Genomic DNA, 27,654 nt, shown 5'->3' with positions numbered 1-27,654 from the left:
TTTAAATTAAAGGATAGAATGTTAACATTTAAAGCACATAAGGAGATTATTGCTTCAAGTTACTTCTAGAGTACTTAGCTACTTTCCTGATTTGTATTACTGATATTGTTATACTGGTGAGATATAATGGTCATCTATATAATCATTGTGTCATTGATCATGTACGATTTCTAGGGTGCCAGATAAGACACTGAAGTGGACATTCAGTGATTTAGTCTTTCAAAAGATGAGATTGAGCCAAAAGCTAAATAGTAGATTTCAGCTGAAAAGTGAGATCAATTTTGGTACATTGTATCTAACTGTTCATTCTTAACTTACTACGTATAAAAAAGATCTTTACAATTATTTTTATTTTGAAGTCTTTGTTTACATACTTCTTGTACAACTCAAGTATCCATCTAATTCTTTTTTAAAAAACTTTATGCTATAGAAAATTGTAAACATATGCAAAATTAGATTGAGTGGTATAATGAATCTCCATGTAACATCATCTAGCATCAACAGTGATTAACTTTTGGCCATTGTTCCTCTATACTCTCATCTACAAACCTCCCTCTGTGCCAGATTGTTTTTAACAAATCTAAGACATCGTAATATTTTACCCATAAATATTTCAGCATGTATCTCTAAAATATTAGTGCTTTTTAAAAAGCCCCACAATTACCATGTCTAAAAATGATAATTCCTTAATAATTTAACATACACAGTTAGTGTTAAATTTCTCTGATTGTCTCAAAAATTTTTTCTTAAAGTTTATTCAAATTAGCATCTGGGTATGATCCATATATTACAAGTGATTTTTATTTTTTCGATTTCCTCCTTCATCCTCTTGTATTTTGTAATTTATTTTTGGAAGAAATTGCATGGTTTGTCCTTCATATGAGAGTTTCTTACAGTCGGAATTATGCTGATTGCATCCTGGTGGTGTCATTTAACGTGTTTTTCTGTTTCTGATGTCCAGTAAATTGGTAGTTTATCTAGAGACTTGATCAGATTCAGATTCGATTTATTTTGCCAAGAACACTTATTGATGGAATTTTTGTGCTCCAGTCTTTTTCTATTACAAATAGTGCCGCAGTGAATAGCTTGGTGCATATATCTTTTTGTACTTTTGCCAATGTAGTTTTCAAATGGATTTCTATATATGAGATTACTAGGTCACAGGGTAAATCCATGTGAAATCTTGTGATACATCTCTAAATTCCTTTCCAGGGAATGTGTGTGTGTGTGTGTGTATCATATAGTATCCTACTAGCAATGTAAGGCAGAACATAGACTCACAGAGTTTTTTGTTAAACATCTGAGTTTTTGCTAATTTGATCGATGAGAAATTGCATCTTGGGGTAGTTGTTTTTTTCTTTTTATTTATGCTAAAAGTTCTTTATTGAGGTATAACTCATACAACAAAATGCATACATTTTATATGTATGTTCCAGTGAATTTTGACAAATGAGTACACATGTGTAACCACCACTTAAATTGTCCACTAGTTATTGAGTATTTAAAGATGGATCCTCTGGCCCAAAAGGCTTTTGTAGGATTTCAAGGTGCCTATTTAGAATTTTATTATCTTGGACTGTCACAATAAATCACACACAGAAAACCTCTAGTTTCTGATTCTTTCATGAGCTCATTATTTTTGTCATTTTTCCAAAGGATTTTTAAATCATCAGCATTCTGTATAAGTCATCATCTACCTTAAATATTGATTTTATATGGCTTATTGCCCAGTAAAATGAATTTGAATCACCTAGAAATCTCTCTATTGATAAAGATACAACATTAAATCTTTTTGTTCTTTTTCAGACTTTATTTTTCTTCATTTTTGGCCTGAGGATAGAAATAGAATCAATGAGTGAATTTACAAAAAATCAGTATGTTCTGCAAATATTGGAAGTGTCTAGTGAAAAATAGTAGCTTTATTTTGTCTTTTATAGTCTACTTAATTGGCCTTTCCCTAGGCCCAAAGGCAACAGCATTGATTTTTTTTTTCAAGGTATAAAAATGTGTCCCCATCTTCTACCAATGTATTTTAATATTTTTGTACAATGTGGACCAAATACGTCAAAGAAATCTAATTTTAAAAGTTGTATATGTTGCAACAAACGTTAGGGACTGTGAATGGTAAACAGTTGGAATGAGTTTTAGTCATTCTTAAAGCAAACACTAGAGTGTTATAGCATAGAAATGCTACGTACTTTTAATTTTTTTCAGTAAGTAAAATAGAGATTTGAATGTTTTCCTGCAGTGTCTTATACTTTTTAAAACGTACTTACCTCCTCAATGGCATAATTGTTAGCAGTCTTAAGACCTCCTGAGATGGGGAAAAACTTCCTGAAGAACTTCCTGAGGAAAAGATTTGACTTTGTATTTTTTTAAAGTAATCTTTGGGTTAATTTGTTTTCTTATACCTCTAATTTTGAATCAGTAACCAGAACAGCAGAAAGACAAACTCAAGGTTAAAGTAATCAGCGAATGACAGCTAGAAATAGCACGCATTATAAAGGTTCCTTTTTAGAGTTTGTCTTCTGAAGTTTTTACGTCTTCAGTATTGATCTTTTAAGCTTTCAGGGTACTAGACACTGATAGCAGAGAAATGATGAAATATATGTATTTCATCAAGTTTCTGATATATACTTTTGTAGTTTAAAAGTGTTAGTATGGAATACCCAAGTTCAGAGTACACATGAATGTAAGTCAGAGTTTAACCAGGAAACTGACATTGCTGGAGGGTTTAGAGTAGAAGGGTCTTTAAAGTGGGGACATGGTTATGCTCTTAATAGAGCTGAGAAGGCAAAGAGAGGACGGTGAGGCAACACACAGATTAACAATCACAAGAATCACTGCCAGAGGGACAGAGGGCAGCAAGGCTGTGTCACATCCCGTGGGTGAGGTTGCCCAGCGTAGCTGCAACCACAATGGAATTAACTGTGCAGAGAAGAGTTGGCGTGATGGACAGGGTGCAGATGCTCCTGGAGATGCTATGAGGGTAGAGAAGGCGGGTGGAGGTAATCCTTGGGCTTCCTCTTTCCTTCCTGCCTTCAGTCTCCCATCCCAGTGTTTCCCTTTGGCTGAAGCCAGCTGATAGGGGCACCTGGGAAACATAGGCTGCTCTGGGATATGGAGCAGATCAGGGGAACAGCCAGGGATGGATCTGAAACACACAGACTCAGGCCTGATACAGCTTGTCAACACCCAAAAGCACTAATTATGTACTACATTATTAAAAAGTCATAAAATTGGAGGAAAATTAAATTTAGTCGAAAATTTGGGTTTCAACTCTACATGATTTTTTTTTACTATTTCTTTAAGTACTTTCAAATAAATATTTGCTTAAATCTTAAAAAAATTTATTTGCAAAGTCATAGAGTTGAAAGATTAAAATTGTATGTTCAAAGTCATATTTTTAGTAAGTGTTGAAGCTGAAACTAAAGCGAGGCCTCCAACAATTTATCCTGTGAATCTTTCCCATCTTATGCTGAGGGAAGAGGTAAAAACCAATCCAAACACCAAGGTTCTTTGTGACTCTGTTGTTTATGAGTTTTATGATCTTGTCCAAGTCTCTTACATTCAGTGTCCCTATCTGTAAACTAGAAATAAAGATGCCCTTTATGCCTTGCAGGAAAGATATATGCAAAGGGGGAGAAATATATGGAAAACTCTGGAAAAAAATTTCTGCGGCTGTGTGAATTAAGATATCATTTATTGTATGTATGGAAAATAAAATGACTTCACCTTTCTTTTCATAAATACTTTAAAAATATTTCTTAAATTAGTTAGTATTCCAAATCATTTTCTCTTGCCCCTCCCTGCTTTTTAACATAGTATTTATTTTAGTTAGATTTTGTGTTAGAAGACGCACTATTAAGGATTGAGAAGGAGTAAGTATTGAACTTAGAAAATGCAGATTAAACGTATTTGTTTTAGAAAACATTTTAAAAACTTTGATGTTACTCTTCTTGTGTTCCTCTGAATCTAGATCAGAAAAGCAGTGCAGACTTCAAAGATATCTAAAGAACAAACACTAATAAAACAACACAAGCAAGTGTGGTGGCAGGAACACCAGAGGCTAAACGAAGTCAGGTACGAACTGGGGGAAACCTCAATAAGAACATGTAGGAATTACTAGACAGATGCCCTATAACATTCTATGATAATGAAACCATTATAATCAAAACTTAAAGTTATGATTTAAATGCAAGCCAAATTAAAATTATTTCATTTCCTCAGCTCAATCTGGAATCCAGTGAATATATTAATATGGCTTTTGCTTTCCATAGAAAAAAATATAATCTTCTATATCTGCCAATCACTTACTCTTCTGCACTCCCACTCTCATGCTTGTATTTACTTACATTGGAGTATAATATTTTGGTTACATATTTTTCTTCCCTATAAAGTGGTAAACTCCTCAAGGGCAAACATCTCCATCATATGCATTTTAACATCGTAGGATACATAAAAGGAGACATGGAAATGCTTTTCACACATGGATGACCAAATGAACTAAGGAGTTCAGATTGTTCCGTGGTTTCTAGATGTACTTACATCATGACTAACTTAATTAATTTTGATTTTTGAATTTTGTTATTTCCAGCAGTCACTTAAAGATGAACTAGAATGAAATAATGATTCTATACTGATCTTAATTGTATCTTTGAAAAGCAAATTTTTTTTTTTTTATTTTTTTTATTTGGGAGGTCATTAGGTCATGAAGCAAATTTCTTTTCAAAGGACAAGGCAAAAAAAAAAAAAGAAGGCAGATGTGTTTCTTTTCCATTTAAGGCGTATATACATGTTATAATGATGGTGATATTTATAAAGTATGTATGCTTTTTAAAATGTATATTTTAAGCATTTATTTTATAACAAAACAGGTAATTTCTGTGCTCTTATTCTGAGTCAAGTTTCCAAATACCATTAACTGTAGTTTTGACTTAGGTGTTTTTCATGTGAATAGGAGTTTCTTATTCTGGCAAGTGATTCCTACATGTGAAATAAAATTGGAAATGTTTTTACATTATTATAAAACTTAAAACATAGAAAATCAAAATTATACAGACTTCATTACCGTACTTCTGCTATAAATACTATCTTATCCCTTCAGAAAGTCACCTTTTGTTGAGAGAATGTTTGAGCCCATTGGGAAATGTTTTTGAAAATTTGCATAACTTGAAACATGATAAAAAGGAAAGCCCTTAGGAAGTATTTTTCTGTTTTTTGTTTGTTTGTGTTTTTGTGATAGAGTCTTACTCTGTGGCCCTGGCTAGAGTGCAGTGCAATGATCATAGCTCACTGCAACCTCAAACTCCTGGGCTCAAGCAATTCTCCTGCCTCAGCCACCTGAGTAGCTGGGATTACAGACATGTGCCACCACGCCCAGCTAATTTTTGTATTTTTTGTAGAGACAATGTCTTGCTGCTCTTGCTGAGGCTGGTCTCAAACTCCTGGCCTCAAGGAATTCGCACCTCAGCCTCCCAAAGTGCTAGCATTATAGGCATGAGCCACCGTGCCTGGCAGGAAGTTTAATTATGGTGTTCATTGAGACAAGCTCAAATGTAAAAGAAGACACTGGAAAATGTTTTTTTATCTTGGGTGTTCCAATTCCTTCTTAATGTGTATGTTAAGTTGTCCTTAAGCTAGGTGGAGGAGTCTTGTACACATGATTATGGAAAATAATTCTTTTGGCTGATCTGGAATGACAACAAGACAATGGACATGAGGAACCTTTAAGTAGTAATAACCTTAATGTCTTGAAACTTGTAAGGGCTGAAAATTGGACAAATAGAATTCCAAGATAATTTCTGTGTTATTCTAGAATACAGGCTGATTTCAATATGTGTTCAGTGAGATTAAAAACTAATGTCAATAGGAGGTGAATTAGAAGTTTAGTTACATTTGTGGAGAATTAAGGGCCACCAGCAAGTCAGAAATAATTTAAGCTCTATCAGTGTTTGTGAATCTTTAAAAATTGATACCCCCTTTTAATAAGTAAAAGATTCTCGTGCTTCACCATAAGAGACTACATTTGAGAATCTCAGGCAGGCAGAAGACGAGGGCCTGCAATGACAGCTAACTGTTGTTGGGTTGTTTGGTATGCACCAGGTAGTACGTTGAGTCCTTTACATGCTGTGTCTCCTTTGATACTTACAGTGACCCTAAAAGTAGGCCTCATTGCTCTCCCAATTTTATATATGAGAATCTTGAGTCTCAGAGGATAAAAATTATGTGCAGAAGACAAGTAAGCTAGTCTGCGTGAACTGGGGCTGGAGCACTTGCACCTAACTGCTGTGCTCCGTGACCATGGAGTTGAGCAGCTTTTCCTTTTTTCCATAGTGTTCCATTCCCATTATCTGAGCTCTCATTGGTCTAGCCTTGCTAGCAAAAAAAAAAAAAAAAAAAAAAAAAAAAAAAATCAGACCTCCCCAAAACCAAAAAACATACAATAACAAAACAACAAAAAAAACATTTTTCCAAACTTTAATTCTTTGATATCTGTACTAAGAAAACTAGACAAAAATTTCCAAATGTGTAACTACACCCCTTTAGGACTCTCTGATACTCTTTCCAGAGGCACTTACTACTCCTTGTTTCATTCTGGTACCATAAAGAACCCTTTATTAATCAACTCAGTGCAACCACCTGCAGATAAACCAGTCTGGTGAAGGATGTTTTTGAGCCCTCTAGTGTCCACTTTGGCACAGGCTCTTGTCCCTCCTGCATGGTGCCAAACTTCTAGGTGGAAAATTAGCCTCCTCAGAACATCAACATTGTCCATAGCTTCCATCTTCCTGCAGTTTGTATGCTCTATTATGGCTTTTGGGGTGCTAAAAATATGAGGGAGCCGAGCTCATGTATGTAGATGAGGGATAGAAATTTTATCTGCAAAAATGAAAGTAATCATTGTATTAGAGTATTGTAATTGCTACTATTTTCTTATTTCATACAAGTTTTATATTGTATTATAATTTAAATTAAAACTCTTTTCAAATGACTGGGTGCGTTCAGGATAGTATGGCTGTCAGCCTAGCTCACAGCAACTTCCAACTCCTGGGCTCAAGCAATCCTGCTGCCTCAGCCTCCCGAGTAGCTGGGACTACAGGCATACGCCACCATGCCCGGCTAATTTTTTCTATATATATTAGTTGTTCAATTAATTTCTTTCTATTTTTAGTAGAGACGGGGTCTCGCTCTTGCTCAGGCTGGTTTTGAACTCCTGACCTTGAGCAATCCACCCATCTTGGCCTCCCAGAGTGCTAGCATTACAGGTGTGAGCTACTGCACCCAGCCCGTGTGTGAGCAATATTAGTATTGATCAGTTAGTGCCAATTTGATGGTGAGTACATGCGGTGCTTATTGTTCCATTCTTGTGATACCTCACTTTGGAGGATGGGCTCAACCTCTATCCAGGATAATATAAGAGGTGCTAGATCACCATTGTTTTTTATAATTGAGTAGTATTCCATACATATACCATATTTTATTAATCCACTCATGGATTGACGGGCACTTGGGTTGTTTCCACATCCTTGCAATAGTGAATTGTGCTGCCATAAACATTCGAGTGAAGATGTCTTTGTTATAGAATGTCTTTTGTTCTTTTGGGTAGATGCCTAGTAGTGCTATTGCTGGATCAAATGGTATTTCTATTTTTAGATTTTTAAGATATCTCCAAATTATTTTCCACAGTGGTTGTACTAATTTGCAGTCCCACCAGCAGTATAAGAGTGTTCCTATCTCTCCACATCTTCACCAGCATTTGTTGTTTTGGGACTTTTTGATAAAAGCCATTCTCACTGGAGTTAGGTGATCATCTAACTGTGGTTTTGATTTGCATTTCCCTAATGATTAGAGATGTCGAGCATTTTAAAAAATGTTTGCTGCCACTATTGTCCTCTTTTGAAAAGTTTCTATTCATGTCCTTTGCCCATTTTTTTGATGGGATTGTTTGATTTTTTTCTTGTTGATTGTTTTGAGTTCTATATAGATTCTTGTTATCAGCTGCTTACTGAATATGTAGAAAGCAAATATTTCTCCCATTCTGTAGGCTGTCTATTCACTCTAATGATAGTTTCCTTGGCTGTGCAGAAGCTTTTTAATTTGATCAGGTCCCATTTATTTATTTTTGTTGCTGCTGTGATTGCTTTGGGGGGTCTTCTTCATAAATTCTTTGCCTAGAGCGATGTCTGAAAGAGTCTTCCAGTTCTTTCTCTGTTGTGCTGCCTTGGGAATCTTTCTGAAATAGACATCTGAGAAGTTGAGGTCAGCTTAGTGTCCTTCAGTGGCTTCCCAATGCCCTGGACTGTCTCCACACGCAGTGGCTCCAGGACCTGCCGTGCTGGCCTTTGCTCAGGCAGTTACTTGTGCCTGAGTGTTAGCTTCTTTCTCTCTCAGGATCTAGCAAGTATCCAACCCATGTTAGAAATCTATGATCTCTGTAAATGAACAGATGATAAAACCACAGTAGGCTGAATATTTCTACTACCAGTTATTTTTTAAACCTATGCATATATGTTTATGATTATAAAAAATTGATTGAGACCATATCTATTTCAGATATAAAATGGAATCTGAAATAAAATCCTTTCTCAATGAAGAGAACATTGGAAATGAATGCCTTTGTGACCTTATGAATTTTGGTGAGTTTTTTTTTTGATCCTATGTTTAAAATGAAGTTTTGTTTTGAAGAATGATAACGCACCACTCACTTCATTTTCTTTTAATAATAACTGCCATTTGGTTTTATCTAAACGAATCCAAAATTAAATCTGTATCCTAATGACCTGTTCTTGGAGAAACTTAAAATAATAATGTGTTTTCCTTGATTCAATTTTGTTTTACCATAGAACAAGAATTATCAGAGCAATGGTGCACATATCTTAAAAATGTGATAAATCCTATTCAGCAGTTGAGAGCAGATCTAAAGTACAGACAGCATCACACTTTACAGCATTCACACCCACATAATGAGTCTAACTCTGTGAAAGTATTGGAAGAGGTTAGTATATTGCCTTTATTTTCAAAAATGTAATATTCCATCTTTGTCCCAACTAAAACAGTTTGAGATAAGAAACAAACGGGTATCTTGTGTATTTAAATAGAAGGTCTCAGCAAATTCTGTCTGCTCAATATTTTGAAGTCGTGCCTGAATCTGTTTAAGCACCTTCATTTCTCGCCAGGAACTTTATAGTGGCCTCATAACTGGTGTCCCTGTTTTCAATCTTGCCCTCCTCCCAGTGCATTCTGGGATCCTACCCCTAGTGCAGGCCCTAGGGACTCCACTGGTGCGTGTGTGCTCCTCCCATCCCTCCCCATTCCTGCTTCTTCAATCATTTCACCTACTTGACATGCCCTCTTTCCCACAAAAGCTTGCTCCCACCCATGCAGTCCTTCTTTCACTTCCTTCCACACTCCAGGCTCCTTGCACTGGCTGGTTCCTGTGGCCTATGATTGGCACTTTCTGTCATTTAGGTCTTGGCTTGGCTTAAATGTCCTCTCCTGTCAGAGGCCCGAGAAGCCACAGTCACTCCCTATCACACCACCTGTTTTTACATCACCTACTTCCTTCTGATACTTGCTTATTTTGTTTTTATTAGGTTGTTTTTGACTACTTCTCCTTCATGGAGTAGGAGGTCCTTGAGTATTGTCACACTAGGTGTAATAAAAATTTAGGTGTTTTTTTACTTCTCTATTTTTCAGTTATTCTCCAATGTTGTTATGTTGCTTTCATAAATAGCAATAAAAAATTATAAATCAATGCCCAGTTGGAAATTAGAGGCAAAGATGCAAGGTAAGGAAGGGGTGATTGAAACAGAGACAATCTGGTAAGTTCTCTGCATTACTACAAATAGAATCCATATGTGGGTGCAGAGTAGCTATGACCACACTCTATGTTCTGAGCCCATTTTCCACTTATGTGTCTGGAGGCCTCACTGAGGCTCATTTGTCTGATGAGCACTGCCTGGCTGGCATCTCTTTAACTGCCTTCCAGACCTCGTCACAGGGACTTTCCCTCATCTGATTTTTCCATCACTTATTGGCTTTTGAGAATAACTCCATGTCGTTAAATATAAATACTGAATGAATTGCAATAATTTGCATGCGACTTGTTCCAAATGTCCTATAGGTTGAGTCTGTGAAGAAACAATTGAAAACTGTCTTTGAAAAACTTAACCTGGAGCAACAGAAAATAGAAAATGATCTTTCAGACAGGAGTATGAAAGTAAGTGTAAGGCTGTTAGTAATTTAATTATTTATCAAGTTGTCATTTATGTTAAATAAACTAATCCTATAATTTTTTCCAGATTCTAGACCATTCTTCAGAAGAGAAAATTAACCTGGTTAGTGAACTGCCTAAGGAATTAGAAACTTTAGAATGTCCATATCCTGATTTGAAATCTTCAATTCTTAATGAGTTCAGTAACTTTACAGAGAAATATCAAAAGAAACTTCAAGAGTTTGATCTGCAGTTAGAAGATATATACAGGTAATAAGATAAAACTAATTGAATCCAATAGATTTTTGACATTAAATTTTTATTTTTCTCTGGGGTCACTATACTTCTAATTTACTATTTAATAGTTACTATGTGATTGGAATATAATTAATAAATGTTTAGATTGACTGTTGAATGCAGAGGGGTTCTTTTTCCAAAATAATTTTCTTGACATAATGTTTTTTAAGATTATTGTAAGATTAAAATATGATGAAAATACTTTTTAATGAGCTACACAGGTAAGAAATCGATGCAATTATGAATTTTCAGTAACCACAAATTTTCATTTCAAGATATGAAGCTGTTCTGCAGTGGAAATTTACAAATCAGCACTAATAATTGAATATAATCTAAAACATGTCCATGGAATTATATGACTTGTGATCAACTGTGATTTTATCCTAAGGTGAACACAGAGTATGTTTTCTAAATTTTTAAAGACTTTCTTGTATGTGAAAATTTGTTTTTAGAAAATATACTCCTAATTTTCTCCTGAGAATGACCATCTTCTACAGTATGGTGAATATAATGTCCAGTGATTTAAAATTCAGTTTTTGCAGTGGTAATTTTCTCTAGTGTCTTCTATGTTAAAACTCACTTAAAGGACAAATCCAGATATACCACCTTGAATCAGATCAATGGTCTGCCTCATGTTGTGTTGGGTATATGGAGTTTCTTGGAGACATTTTGTAGGAAAACAGCTTTTTATTCTATATTAACCTCAAAAATTTCCCCAAAGAATATATATTTAAAAAGAAAGAAAAACCATTTAAGGGACACATTTATACTAAATTAAAAATAAAGGGTTCTTAACTTTGAAATGGAAAAAAGTGAATATGATAAATATTTGTATTTATTATATTTGTTACAAATATCCTGTGCATGCAGCTCCCCTATATAAAACTACTACTGTTAAGAAATAAATAATGTCTGGCATGGTGGCAGGTGCCTGTAATCCCAGCTACTTTGAGGTGGGAGGATTGCTTAATGCCCTGAGTTTGAGACCAGCCTGGGCAACATAGTGAAACCCTGTTTCTAAAAATAAAATAAAATACCAAGGCTAGAATCTTAAATCATACTAAGTAGAGTTCTTTGCTTTGGTAGCTCCCTCATGCAACAGTTACAGCTTCTACTTGTCTCAGCACACTTGCAGGTAAATGGAGCCAGTCCCAGGTGGAGTCTCAGTCTTTCCTAATCTTAGTTTCTTTCTTACACCTCTGTGGAGATGTTCATGTGTTCCTCCCCTTCACACAGCTTTTGGTCTCCTAAGAGTCCCCTTTTCTGTATTTCCTTTCTTTTTTTCCTTCCTACATTGCAATAAAGCTGAGAAATAAATTAATAATAAATCATTTACACTTGTTGATTGATTAATTAATTACACTTTGATTGAAACTCAGTTATAGTGCAGTACTAACTTGACCATACACTTAGCTTAAGTCTCTTAATTGTAAAATGAACATCCTCTCCCCACTCCCCATCTCAACCTTGTTAAAGAGATTTTAGAACTGTTAAGCAAGAGGAAGAGAGGGTTTTTTTTTTTTTGCTTGGTTGGGGAGGGACATTGTAATCAGACTGATTACTGGCTGTGAAGAAACCTTTCCTCCCAGATGACACCTTGTCCCCATGAGAAGGCTGGCTGAGACTGTGGCGTTTCTAGGTTAACAGCTCCTACATATGAAGGAGTTTCCCTTGGCAGCCTGAAATGGCTTCCTTTCACTAAGACCTATCCTTCACAGCCTACTTTCCTTCCATATTTTAATCTGAGCTCAATTTCTGCTCTTTCTTCCTGCAACCCTGTGTGGCTCAGAAAAAGCTGAGACTTGTAGCCACATTGATATTACTGATGGTTAAGCAGAGAACTAGATGAATATACTTCACATGCTAAGATTTCTGCAGAGGGAAGAAATATTGAAGATAAAAGAGCTTAGGAAGGCTTGATGGAGCGAGTAAAATTCACTATGGACTTTGAAGAATGGGTAGGGTTAGAATAGGCAGAACGGGGTAGGGACGGCATCTTAAGAAGGGAGATTAAATGACCAGACTGTAAACCCCTTGAGGACAAAGAAATTGAATATGATATTTGTACCCTTAGCACCTAGCACATTCTGACACAGCATCTTCTAAATAAATAATTGTTCAATTCAGTTTAATTGAAGGTGAAAACAATGAGGGAGATACTGGCAAGGCATGTTATGGGAGCAGTAGGAATATACTTTGGAGGAATATAGGTTCATAAATTCTAGTTTAATAGTCTACTTGCCACATATAATTATCCACAGTACATTTTCTGTAATTGATGTGTTTTACTTGATGAATATTTATTGAATAATTCTTAATATACAGTGGTCTCCGCTAAGCTCCTTGTTAGAGGGTTCAACAAACAGATCAGTTTAACATGGCCTTTCCTCAGAGAAGGCTTGGACTATTTGGGGGAAGCAGCATATATACATGTACCTTGACCAAATAAAAATTACATGCAAATACCAAGTGAAGAAAATACTTTATAAATATGCTAGCAGTGAATGATGAAGCATTGATAAAAACTAAATGAGGCTTCAGGAGTGGTTTCTTTGAGAAGGAAGAGTAAAAGGGATATTTTGAGTAAATAGCAGTGATGGGTATTAGTTATCTGTGGCTGGTGAGCAGTAAGGCATAAAATTATACTATTCTAACTAGGATAATGAATTGCATGTTAAATTACAATATCAATTGTACTTGTAATTTGTCAGTATCTACATTTATTTTAATATGGCCATTTCCTCTTTTAGTTCTAGCTATTAGGCCTTGTGAAAATTCACACAGATTGTGTGCGTGTATGTACATACCTGTGGGAGTTGTATGTGTGTGTGTGCATACAGCTGTGTACCGCTATGTCATAAGAAAGCTGTGTACCGCTATGTCATAAGAAAGTTGAAATACCTGGATTCATTTTTCAACTATAAAAAGTTTTCATTTGGCCAAAGGCAGTGGACCTCATGGGCAGTCCCAGCATTTATTTTTCTCTCTATTTTGGACTAGCTTGCTGGTTTGGTTTGAAATGAGTCCACCTCTAAATCCAAAAGTAGCCCCTGATTGGGAGTATAACCTCATTTGCCCAGTCAGTGTAACCTCATTTCCCCAGGCCATAGTAACTAGATCAGGAAGGCCCAAATTAGGGCAAAGCTCAGGACTTTTGTTAGATGCTCCTGGAGTCATGCCTTTTTTTCTGCATGGATGTTACCAAGAAAGCACAAGTCTGAGGTTGCTGCTGGTAGCACTCTTGAGAATGAAGAAAGACAGCCCACAAGGAGAGGGCAGAGCTCGGACGGTCATGGAGAAACCGAGATGAAGCCCTGTTTGAAGTGCATGGGAAGCCCACCTCACTCCTGGATTTTTAAGGGATATTAGTAAACATTATTTTCTTAAGCCATGTGTGACATGGGTTTTTAATTGTTTGCAACTAAAAACATCCCTAATTTGACACAATAGTTGATTTGGCTTCAAAATATCCATGGCTCATGAAATTAATCTGTCAATTTAATATAATTGCAATTGAAGAATTATTAAAAATTATTCCAATTTATTAGGAAGAGTAAGCTTGTAATATTAGCAAAAGTTTAAAAATGATTAACTAGGAGTGGGGGGAATAGAACCTGCACAGCCAAATATAAATATATATTTTAAAATCAAAATGAATTAGAAAGTTTCATATGACTGTGGAGTATGTAGCAGATCAGTGGAACAAAATAGAAACATAGAATTTATTATAAAAAGCAATTTCAAAACTGTGGAGGAAAGAATAAATTATTTATTAGATAGCGTTATATAATAGGTGACTGAAAAATAAGGTTAGGTCTCTTCATTGTCTATATGACTCAATTAACTCCAGGTACATTAAAATGTGAAGAAGAAATAAAATCATAAATGAACTAGATAAAAATAAATATTAATCTTGGAGTGGGGAAGGCCATTTGAATCATGTTATTTGTGGTAAAACTCCTAAAGGAAAAGTCTAAATAAATGCATTGACATAAACATTAAAAAAAATCTAGCACGATGGTTTCTCAGGGAAACTTTAAATCTTTAGAGAAAAAAATAGAGACTTCTGGTTTCCATTCTGGCATATAAGGAGCATGGAAGTTGCCATTCCATCCTAACAACAAATAAAAAACGGAAAAATCAGCGACTCTTCTTAAAGACATATGATAACCGAGGTCACAAGGCAAACTTCTGCCCCCAAATTGGAGAGACAGATACAAAGAATCACAACTTACTGAATAGAAGCCCATGAGCAGAAACCTCTGCAGGTACCAGTGACAGGCTGGGAAAATCTGATCTGTAATTGATGAATTGCTCGAGACTCAATGTGGGCAATTCAGGTAGTTAAAAACTTCAGGAGGACCCAGACTTAGGAAGTGCCCCACACTTTTGTGAGTTTTACCTCCAGGAGCTGTATCAGGTCCTCACAATGAATACCTTCTTTGTGCTTCTGGCAGGGGGATGAAGAAAGGAACCAACTTGATCTATAGATTCAGCACAGTCCCAATCAAAATCCCAGAAAATTATTTTTTGGATATTGACAAACTTATTCCAAAGTTTATATGGAAAGGTAAGAGACCCAGATAGTCAACTTAATATTAAAGGAGAAAAAGTCAGAGGGCTGACACTGCCCAACTTTAAGACTTACTATCAAGCCATAGTAATCAAGACTGTGTGGTATTGGCCAGAGAATAGCCAGACAGATCAATAGAACAGAAGAGAGAACTCGGACTCACATAAACATGATGCTCCACAATGGAGCAAAGACAATACAATGAAATAAAGACAGTCTTTTCAACAAATGTTACTGGAACAACTAGACATCTACATGCAAAGAAATGAATCTAGATATAGACTTTATAATTTCACAAAAATTAACTCAAAATGTATCATAGACCTAAGTGTAGAACACAAAACTATAAAATTCCTAGAAGATAACATAAGAGAAAACCTGGATGATCTTGGGCATTACAGTGACTTTTTAGATACATTACCAAAGGCATGATCCATGAATGAAATAATTGATAAACAGAACTTAACTAAAATTAAAAATTTCTGCCTTGCGAAAGATAATGTCTAGAGAATGGGAGACAAGCCACAGAATGAGAGAAAATGTTTGGAAAAGATGCATCTGATATTAAGCTATTATCCAAAATACACAAAGCAATCTTAAAACTCAACGATAAGGAAACAACTTGATTAAAATATGGGCAAAAGTCCTCAAGGGCACCACACCAAAGAAGATATACCAATGGCAAATAAGCACATGAAACTATGCTCCTCATTGTATGTCATTAGAGAATTGCAAATTAAAACAATGAGATATCCCTATATATTTATTAGAATGGCCAAAATCCAGAATACTGGTAACCCCCAATGCTGGCAAATATGTGCAGCAATTGGTAGTTTCTTACAAAACTAAACATACCCTTAACAATAAAATCTAACAATTGCGCTCCTTGGTATTTACTCAAATGAATCAAAAATATATGTCTACACAAAAAACTGGATGTTCATAGTAGCTTTATTCATAACTGTCAAACTTGGAAGTGACCTAGATGTTCTTCAGTAGGTGAATGGATAAATAAGCCGTGATACATATGACAATGAAATTTTATTCAGCACTAAAAAGAAATGAGCTATCAAGCCATAAAAAGACATGAAAGAAATTTAAATGTATATTACTAAGTGAAAGAAGCCAATCTGAAGAAGCTACATAGTGTATGATTCCAACTATATGGCATTCTGAAAAGGCAAAATTATGGAGTGAATAAAAATATTAGTGTTTTTTTCAAGGGCCAGAGAGGAGGGAGAAATGAATAGGCGTAGCACAGAGGATAATAAAGGCAGTAATACTATTGTATGCAATACTACAATGGTAGATACATGTCATTATATATTTGTTAAAACTTACAGTATGTGCAACAAACACCAAGAATAAATCCTAATATAAACTGTGTCAATATTGGTTCATTGATTGTAACAAAAATGTGCACTCTAGTGATGAATATTGTTAGTGAAAGAGTTTTTTTATGTGTGGGGACAGAAGATAAATGGGAACTCTGTACTTCCTGCTCAATTTTGCTATGAACCTAAAACTGCTCTAAGAAAATAAATTTTATTAATTTAAACACAGAGGAAAAAAAATAAATAATTTCACTGCTATTTACCTGTTGCAGAGCATAGCAAAAGGAGGGAAACTTCTAAGTTATGTTAATAAAGTATAACATTGACAGAAAAACTTGAAAAACATTATACATGTACAAAAAAAACCCGATCTCACATATATCTACTGATACAAAAATCTTAAATAAAATATTTTCTATCAGAATCCAGCAGCACATTAGAATAGTGAATATAAGGAGATCCATTATCACTTATCTTCATGGACACTAAAATGCCATTAAAATTTTTAACACCTATTCTTAAAAAATGTTAAAATGTTAAAATAACAGTTGATGCTTTTTACTACTATAAATATAAACTCCTCAAAACTTAATGGGAAAATAATAGAAACATTTTTGTTAGTGACAAGCAAGTCTATAATTATCACCATTACTTAATGTTATTCTGGAAATTCTAGGCAACACAATTAGACAAGGGAAAGATATTAGAGTTATAAAATATAGATTTACATACAATTATCTCATTTAAAGATAATGAGCTTTTTACTAGGAAAACCAAAGGCAATCAACAGAAAAAAATCTATACAAATACAAGATAATTTAGTAAGATAGCTGGGTATAAAAATTAGTATAAATAGAACCCAAACTGTTTATATATACAAACAATGGCCAGCTAGAATATATAATGAAAAAAAACCCAAACATAGTTTGCAATAGCAATAATAAATATAGAATATTTGGGAATTCATTTAAGAAGAAATGTGAAAAGATCTATACTGTAAGAAAACTTTAAAACATTACTGAAGGACATAAAACTTGAAAAATCTGTATTTTATTCTTTTAGAATAGAAGATTCAATAATTATAAATATTTTCCCTCTATCTATAAATTTTATGTGATTCTAATAAAATTATTTACAAGATTTAAAACATTAAATAATCTGAATTTTAATTTACATGAGAAAAAATAAGAATAAGAAAATTCTGGGGGAAAAGAAGCAATAATGAGGGAGACTATTGCTGTCATATATTAAGCATTTTGTAAATGATGTATTGTCATGAATAGATATATCAATGGATATGATGTGGGTTATGGTAATTAAAAATGCTTGCATGAAATTGGGATTCAGAATTGAGTTAAAAGGAAAAGAGACAGGAAGTAGGACATTGATTTTGCTCATGTGGATCATGCTCAACAATTGGAGCTTCCTGAGGTGGTCGGTGGGGCCTTTCTGAATCACAGCAGAAGCATTGTGATTTTCTGGAGCTGGAAAATGCTCTTCTAGCCCTTTCATTTATTGTATATGTCATGTAATATCTAGTCATAAACTCCTTTTTGCTTAAAGAGTTTGAGTGGTTTCTATGATCTGCAACTAAACCTAACATACAGTAAGGGTGTAGGAAAACAGCTATTTTACATTCTGCTGAAGGGAGTCTAAGTTGGTGAAACTTTTCCACAGAGCAGTTCAGCAGGACTTATCAAATCACAAAGCACCCTTTGTCCTGATAATTTCCATATCTCAATAATATACCATAAAAACATAATTGAATATATTTACACCGATTTATTTGTAGACTTATTCATTATAATGGCAAGAAATTGAACAAAAACCTTAATAATATCAATAGGGACTACTTTATAGATGTACATCTATACAATGTATTATTCTGCAGATAAAAAAAGTAAAAAGTTACATTTACTGACATGGAACAGTATCCTAACCCTTAGAGTTAAGCAAACAAAGCAATATATAGTACACATTATGCAAAACAGGGAAAAGTAAACATATATATATATTTATATATTTGCTTTTTATATGTCTGAAAGAATGCACAAAAATTGATAACATTTTTCTTTGGAGAGAGGAACTAGATGCCTGAGGGATGAGGTGGGATAAAGAATTTTTATTGTATCCTCTTTCATAATACCTTTTGAATTTTGAACCATATGTGTATATTTTCTAAAACAAAGAATTTTCAAAGGGAAAAAATTAACAAGTATAAAAAATAACAAATAGCCAAACTTTTAGGTAGCTGTATTAAAAAATTGAAGTGAACAAGCTAAAATTTATTTTTAAACATATTTTATTTAACTCAGTAGTTCCAAAATACTATAATTTCAATCTACAATCAATATTTTAAAGTTATTAATGAGATAATTATTTTTTACATGAAGTCTTCGAAATCTGTCCTGCATTTTATACTCACAACATATCTTAATTTGTACTAGACACATTTTAAGCCACAGGTGGCTAGTGGCTAATATCTTGGACAGCTTTAAAAGATGTTCTCTTCTACCAACATACATTTTAAAAGCAATTTGATTACAATTGAACCTCTTCCTTTATTCAGTGTATTCGCGAAGCTATTTAGATTCTATTTGGGCTGTATTTCATTAGTAACATGAAGACAAGTTTAATTGCTTGTTTTAGACTCAGATGAGATTGTGGCTTTAATTTCCTAACGTTTGGATGAATTAATCATATAGATGAGACTTAATTGTCTGACGCTCCATTTAGCTATGTCATATCTGAAGTCAATATGTGGAAAAATCTATAGAGAGACAGCAAGTAATTTCTACTTTATTTTTTGATAGGTATATTAAATTTTATAATGTTGGTTCATAATTAATACTCTGTTATTTTATGAGATCTGAATCTGACTGCTATTTAAAAACCACAGTTATTGTAACAATTTTGCCCCTCTGTACATACATTGCCAATGCCCATAGTTTCATATTTTTTCAACTTAAATTTTCTATTTACTTTACTTGTTAGTAGCTTTACTCTGCCTGTTAGTAGCTTGTTAGTAATGTTCAAGATAACTGTTTAGTACTCTATTAGCTTTTCTTTTATGTATCGTTCTCTTAATACAGAAATAATTACATTTATTAGAGAATTTTTTTAAAAACAGAAGTAAGCAAAAAGAAGAAACTAAATGTTATTCTAAATTGCCAGTACCCAGAGATATCCTGTGGTAACATTTTGTATACTTCAGATATATGTATGTTGTTTATAAAAAAATGAAAAAATACTGTACATATATCTACTGTTTTTCCTGTTTTGGATCATATCCAATGTTATTCATTTCTTTAATAAATGTTTACTAAGATTCTTGTAAGTTTTAAATTACATATTAATATTCTTTATAACATATTTTTATTAGATACATACTATTACAATATACAGTTGTACCACATAAAGTAACCAATTTCTTATTATAGACAATTATTCCATAATTTGATAATTCTTTTAAAACTTTGAAATAGGCAATTTTGTCACTATATTTTGAGTAATTCCATAATTATTCTCTTAAATTGAATTCTCAGAAATAGAGTTATTGAGTCAGAGGGCATGAAAAATTCCAAGGCTTTTACAAGTATTGTTAAATTGTCTTCCAGAAAAGTAAAAACAATTTATGTTTTCATCAGTAGACTTTATATATTGGTTCATCTTCTGGACTTGGTGATCAGGGCTTTGGAGATAGCTGTCATGTGTGAATATCATCAGTATTGTGTTCACATCCTCTTTATTTTCTTTTTAAAATATTTCTCAATGTAGCATAGCTCTAACACTGTCCTTACATAACAGTTTTGCCAAAAAAGAAATAAATCTATGCATAATTTTTATAATAAACCTGACTCTTCCCTTGTTTCAAAGTGAACCCTGTACTCTATTGCTAATAAAAATGAGATGGATAAAAGCCAGCATCAGAAGGCAACACTCAAGAAACAGTGTGTGGCCTCACATAATTTTCTTTAAAAAATATTTGAAATAAACAAATGTTTACATATGTGACTATTGCTTGATGAATACAAGACCAGAAGAAAGAGAGGGAAAGGAGCATACTAGGTAACTGACATTTGCTTACTTGATGAGGTCACAAGTTAAAACACTGGAGTCTTAATTAGTGTGTGGTGTTTTTTTCTGAGAAATGTAGTCTCAGAGCTGTGAGAAGTTTCAGTGCCTGGGAATGTCCAGTCTCAGGTTCTACATTTCCAGTCTAGACTGGTATGTGCCAAGGGTGATTAATAAAGGGAGACATTCTCAGAAACAGCGGCATGATTGTTTGATCTTTTAGTGTTCACTTAAGTCACATTTGTTAGGAGATCCACTCAACCAATATCCTAGGCCACTGTAACTCCCATTTTCTCTTGGCACATTCCTACGTGATTGTCCAACCTGATGTTGGAAGGGGTGGGTCACGGTTGTAGATAATGATTTTATTTTTGTTATGTGTGTTTAGTAGCTTTCTCTTAAATACGTCATTGAAAAGAACTACTTTATGATTTTGTACTCTTTCTTGAACCAAAAACCACATTTGGTGATTTATTCAACCTACTTTGAGTTTGTTGTGGGAATAAATATATTTTAAATTCTCTTGGCTATGGTGGAATGCATTTTATCAAGGGGGAAAAAGAGGTCTAATTTTTGCAGGATACCCCTAAAACTAGTCTTGGAGTTTGCCTTTACTTAATTATATTTACTTGCATGTTATGTATTTGTGAAAAGTATATCTAAGAATAGTGGCTTGAATATCTAGTTCAACAGTCTTTATTATTAATATCACTGTAGTTTGTAGCTGTACTTTGATGTAATTGTTTTAGCTGGTGATTATACAGGCATAATGGTACATGAGGCTACATTTTCAATCCTTTAGAAAACTGAAAAATCTGAGTTTTATAGGGTGGAGGAGTGACAGTCATTTACAAGAGGTTTCTATTAATCACTAGATGTGAGATCAAATTAATCTTGAGTAGATCTGACTGGAGAAAATGGAAGCATAGCAGCTTGACAGATTTGTGTCTAGGACAGTTGACATTTGTTATTTTTAAACCTGGATAATATAGATATAATTTGTTATGAAAATAATAAAATATGTGTAGCTATAAGCAAAGAAAAGATTAAAATTTCTATACAAGGTTATCAAATTTTGACATGAAAAGAATTTTAACACTTATTTTATATACTGGATCTATTGTTCATCACAAGTTTTCCCCACTCCTTAAACCTTGAAGTCCAACTGTGGTTAAAATATAATCCTTTGAGGAAACCATATTATTAGAAGTGACACTATGGAGAACAAGTAATGTAAGAAATTATAATTATTACACACACAGGTTTATGTTTATTTCCCACATTAGTGCCCATAAAAGAATATAAAGCTGAACATTGTTAATGTCTAAAAAATAAACTGAGAAAAAGAATCATTCTTCTAATTCATTCTTACAACTTCTTAATGATTACTGGTAGTTGGTTTGAGATGATATTAAAGTATTTTTATGTGGCAATTAAAATTTCAGAAGCTGTCATGATGGTTAATTAAATTTTTCCTCATACCACCTCAAAGAAGTAGGCCAGTTTCATTACTCTTGCTTTTGGACCTGGAAAATTGAATCATAATGTCTATATAAGGTAACTTTATTCAATTTAACTTTACTGTACTTAAAAATGTTCTTTCCACCAAAAAGTGAAGAATAAAAATGTTAACATGGAAACAGATTTAGCTCAATATAAGGATTTAAAAAAATTTAGATCCAATAATGTATTTATAGATGATCTTGTCTTCACTGATGCTATTTATTTGAGTTTGAGGTGTTTTTTGTTTGTTTTGTTTTGTCTTAAAAATGGCCCTTGGTGTTGAACAGCATTGGTCTGCCCTCAATCAGTTGCAGAGTATTTATCACTTTAGAAGCTGATCTCTGGCCATATTGTGTGTTTATCTCTTTTGTCTCTTCATCCCTTCCATAGTACTTTCCTTCCAAAGCAATATTAGGATGCTGTATTTTAAAAGTCATTTTTCTTTCTTCAGTTAGCTATCAATTAGGCTATCTTCAGCTGTAAGAGAATACCCAGTCCAACTCTAAGTAACTTGAATAATAAAGCTATTTGTTGTTGTTGTTGTTGTTGAATAAGAAGTCCAGAGGTAGAGAGGTCTAAGTACAGTGAGGTCTGGTTTTCTGCATTCTCTTGCCCTGCCTTCCTACAAGTTAGATAACTCTGATAGACTTCCTGCAGCAGTTCTATATAACAACGTCCAGAAGCAGAAAGGGTCCTTTATTTCTTTGTGACTTTTTAAGAGCTAGGACTCCTTTGCCCCCTGAAGACTTTCCCTCACATTTCATTGGCCAAAGGTGGGACTTTTGTCGATGCTCCTACCAAATATCTTCTAGAGGTAAGGGGAAACTTGTGCATGGATGTTTGTGAATGGCTTAAGATGAAACAAGACTCACTCCCAAGGCTGGAGGTGGGGCTCACTTCTCCTGAAGCAGGGAAATGCGTAGAAGGAGGAGGATAGGTGCTGAATAAAGTCAGCATTCTGGTGGGCCGGGGCAAGGATAGGGGCCCAGTCTGCTACAATTTTCTTTTCCTCACACTTCTTATGATGAATATAGTTACTTAAAACCCACCATCTGGGGTGGGCGAGCTGTCACATTTTACTTCTAAAAAGCTATTTTATCGTGATCATGTTATTTCAAAACTTCCACTAGAAATTTTGTTGCCTCTGAAAACTAATGGTAGATGGATGCTGGGAACAAAGAATGGTTTAGGAGGCTTGTCATCATTCTTGCTACTCTACCTCCAGAAAATGCACATTCTAAGTAAAAAAATTGAGCTTTCTATTTGAACTACTCTAAAAAAAAAAAAATCTAAGTTAAAACAGTGTGCTCGCTGTTTGGAAAATGCAGCTTCCAAATAAATCACATAGCTTTCTCTTTTGACCAGATTCTCATCTCTAAATCTTGCCTATAAGAAATTCTGGAGAGAGAACTTTTAGAACCCTGCCATATATTCACTTTCCTGTCACCCCTCAGAAGAACAAGACTTTGGACGCTGGTACGAGTTCTGGCTTTACCCTATGGGTCACTTTTCTTCTTGATTCTTCAATTCAGTGAATTTTGACCTTGTTCCTGAGAGTCCACTTCATTCTGGTTGTCAGTTGCCAGCTGCGTAGCCAGACTGAGTGAAGCCCAGAGCCCCTGGAGGTGATCTACTAAGTGGGAATGGATCACCTGGGAAGAGAAGGTACATACCCAAAGAAAATTCTGGAAGCAGATTCTGTAGGTCAGAAATGGTCTGGGACCAGGAATACCCCTGTAAACCAGACTGAAAATCAGAGCTAGATTTATAATTGGACAGTGGGCCTGGGCTGGGGTGGTTGGTGGGTGAAGAGACAATTTCAGGAACCAGGCTGATTAGATTGGGTGTTTGCATGGGTCTGATTTGGAAAGACAGCACTGAAAAGTGAAGCAGAATTGTGTTTTCCAGAGGGTCAGACTTGATGCAGCCAGACAAGGGGACTGTGGCAGAACTTTCTCTTATCCCCATCGCCCCACCAGTGCCTCACTGCACTTCTGCTTCTTAGTGGAGGGGCACGAGGTGTGCCTTCACACTGCTGGGCTTTAAGAGATAACAGTTTTTCTTTAGGTCAGATTCTCCATGGCCATGTGCCCTTTCAGGTAGTCATCAGATGCTGATAACTGCATCAGCTAGCTTCAGGAGGCACTAATTACCCTTTTGCCTGGAAAGCTCCCTCCACTCTGGGAAAATATAAAACAGCTTTAAGCCAGTTTGTGAACACAATGTTTAGTTCCATAAACTTGTTTTGGCTATGAAAGTACCTGTTATCCTTGTGTATTTTGTTTGCCACGAAAGTACCTGTTATCCTTGTGTATTTTGTTTGCCACCGTTGCCTGCCCTCCTGCCCCAAAATGTGTTTTAATGTCCTGGAATCAGAACCCAAGGAAAGTGGTTTTATCACGACTATGATGAAAACGAATTAGCTAAGTTAATTGTGAATCAATGTAGGAGTTTGGAATAGCTCAAACAGGTAGAATTAGGGAGACAATCAGCTTGGGTCAGGTTGAATTTTTACAGTTCTGTTGTTCTTGTTTTCTGAATTACCTGTTTTGTCTCACTTCCTGAGAAATCATAATGAAATAATGGTTTTCAATACTTGGGGTCATCAGTATTTGGGGATGGGGTTGATGAGTGGGGATTGAGTGGTAAATATCTCTCACTTCTGCAGGCTGAAATTTTTTGAAGTGTTAGAAGTGCTCAATAAACCTACAAACTGTAAAATTTTGCTATGATAAAGATGAAGCCCTTTAAATTAGAAAATGTGGATGGCCAAAAAGAAATAGAAATTGCAGATACTGCTAAAGATTTTTTTGTCTAAAGATTTTTTTTTAAAATTGTAAAAGTTTAGGATAGTTTTGAATTTCTTCAAAATTTTCTTTGTAGAGTCATTTTTCAAATTCAGAAAGTAGATAAGGTATCAGAATATTTTCATTATCTATGGAATTTAGCTAGTTCTATCATCAAACTTACCAGAAACGCAGTTAAATGAAATAAGAACTTCGAAAGATAAAAGTTAGTTTATATAGATTTTTCTCTACAAAGAAAAGAAGATTTGATTTAAAAAGATAAATGTCCTGATTTGAATTTAGAAGTACAGATGTATTGAATTTGATTTTATTTTAGAGACTAAAAGGCTGGGTTTCTAGGAAATGGCTACTTTGTTACTATGAAGAAGCTATTGTGCTTGAATGTGTTTCTTAGATTTTTGCTATCCCCAAACTCAGTTTATGTAAAGCCTGTATGTATATAGCAGTGGGAAATTTCTCCCTCCCTCACTAGCAGATTCTAATGGAGATGTAGGGCTGTGCCATTGTTATTTCCAGTGTGACTATTTGCCTCAAGATTTAAGCCTGTAGCTCTGGAAACTGCTATAAATACATACTCTAAAAAAATAATATTGTGAGTGTTTATATATCATTTCCTTTAAGCATATTTTTTATTTTTATTCTACAAGTACTAAAAAAATGCCTTCCAATTTGCCTAATTATGGTAACTAGAAAAAGCTGTCAGAATATGAGGCTTCTAAAATCAACAAGAAGGTCAAAATGTATGTCCTGGCAGTTCATGGCATGCTTGAAATGTTTGGCTTTAATGTTTTATAATAATTTCATATATTTAAGTGTTTTTAATGTAGTCACTAAAATGGCACCTAATTAATACATTCACGCAATGTATAAAAATGCACTGAGCGCCACAAATCCTCCTTCTGCTATATTTATTTATAGCAATGTACACTGCTTAATGTGTGCTGCTATTTGAAAAGCATTTTTGTAAATGTTTGCTATTTGCACTTTGTCTTTGAGGACAGCCACAATCTTGCACCACCACTAAGTATGAGATATCAAAGGAATTAGTTCGGAATTACTTTTCCATTTACCAAAGATTTAAACTATTTTTGAAAATTATGGGTAAGATTGCTTATAGATTATCTTAGGGTTGGTTCTGCAGAAACAATCAACAATCTGACACAGAGGTTCCGAGAACAAGTGATTTATTGGGAGATGCTCTTAGGGTGAAGAGCTTTGAAGGAAGCCAAATAGAAGAGGGGAGAATGTCTAGGCTAGAGGAGGTCTCCCTGGAGACTGGTTGCAGGTTGGGAAACTCCAGAGCATAAATGGGATCCCAGAGTTGGTGCCCTCTGGAGGCAAGTGGGCTGGCCTTCTGTACCTGCTTGTCCTCAGTTATTGGTTTTGTTCGGCCCTCGAAACAGGATGGAGGGCAGCTTCCTGGGAGAGGCAGTTCCCAGTTGGCCCAGGACAATTCTCCAGAGAAAGAAGGGGCATCTGTGCATTATCAACCGAGACTCAGCATCTTGGTAATGGGAACTCCATCTAGTAAGCGTGATCTGAGCATGGCACCGACAGCATCCTTTATGTGGATGAATGACAAAACAACCTGAGAACTATTGGCTCTAGATTCTGCTGCCTCCCGCTCCCCAGGAAACACACTCACCCGTCCACAGTTGTAATCAAAGGAAGGTGAAAATTCAAACAGTGTTCAAGTCCCTTTGATTAAAGAATGAATTTAAAAACGTTAACGAGAACACAGACTTTAGTTCTGTTTTTTATTTTTGGCTTGTGGTGTCGTAATAAAGAATTTGTATTCATGTTGCCATGAATGGAAGATGGGTTCGTTGACAGGGGACATGAAAACCTGAGGGTGTTTTAAATGCCAAGTACACTCAGGCAAACCTTTATTCTGGCTTAATACTCCCATTTGTAATGTTTTATTTGCAGAAGGCTTTGTCTATACGTGTGTAAGTGATTCAGACAAGACCAAAACACTTGGTGTGTTCAATTAATTCATCTAAAATTTTTTCTCTGCAATAAATTATTGTTTCATATTTAAGAGCTGTAGAGTATTCTTATTCCTGGTAGACCACCTCCAACTTTTTTTCCCCCTCATATGGAGCAAGTAAAGAGGATTCTCTTCTTTGAACATGATTTTTTCTCTTTCTTGTTGCTTACCAGAGTAAGAATATGCTTTACAGAAACCTTGTCTGAGGACAGTGGAATTCCCATCTGTATCACTTATTTAAAAAGTGTTTTAACCTGTTTTAAATTGTCAAAATGTTTTTCAGGGGCATGGAAGACATTTTAAAGACATAAAAAAATCTTTAAATTGCACAATTAACTTTAAAGTGTAAGACCATTGATAATGGTACAAATAAACAATGGCAAGTCCTCATCTTGGATCAAAAAAAAATTTGTTGCTAAGAATATTCCCCCTGATTGCATTTGTATTTGATTATTCTAATTGATTAAACAGGAATAATAATATGCAAATAAACTCAAGAATATAAAGAGGTATTAATTCAGTTTAGAGTTCAAGCTGATATTGTAAACTTTTCACTCTGTATAGGACTTTGCTGATACTTTATGTAGAACACAAACCAAGCCAGTGCCTAGAAGCGTTCTGAAATGGAAAAGGCACTCTGGAGCATAGTGTATATGTAATTGGGAAGGTGACTTGACATGATTCTATTACAAATAATTTCTTTAGGAATCCGAAATTTAATGCTTTTGGTTATTTTTCACTACCAATTGTCGCGCCCGCCTCGCCAGCAAGGAAGACGCGGCAACAGGAGTTCTTCTGACCGTGCTTTAATGGGGTTCCCTTTAAACTTACATGATGCGGAAGACCCAGCCCGGCAGCGC

General features: G+C 34.8%; 1 protein-coding gene across 1 annotated transcript in view; it reads left to right on the top strand.

Annotated features, from left to right (window-relative positions):
- CCDC148 (coiled-coil domain containing 148) overlaps positions 1-27,654 on the top strand; it is a 240,843-nt gene that overhangs the window by 78,020 nt on the left and 135,169 nt on the right. Inside the window, exons 3-7 of the mRNA XM_012745265.2 lie at positions 3,980-4,083; positions 8,557-8,639; positions 8,847-8,998; positions 10,127-10,222; positions 10,305-10,486. Coding sequence (XP_012600719.1) covers positions 3,980-4,083; positions 8,557-8,639; positions 8,847-8,998; positions 10,127-10,222; positions 10,305-10,486 — 617 coding nt within the window. The remainder of the gene's footprint in view (positions 1-3,979; positions 4,084-8,556; positions 8,640-8,846; positions 8,999-10,126; positions 10,223-10,304; positions 10,487-27,654) is intronic.

The sequence above is a fragment of the Microcebus murinus genome, chromosome 8 (genome assembly GCF_040939455.1).
Source record: "Microcebus murinus isolate Inina chromosome 8, M.murinus_Inina_mat1.0, whole genome shotgun sequence".
Classification (NCBI taxonomy): domain Eukaryota; kingdom Metazoa; phylum Chordata; class Mammalia; order Primates; family Cheirogaleidae; genus Microcebus; species Microcebus murinus.
This window is presented reverse-complemented; position numbering and strand designations above follow the sequence as displayed.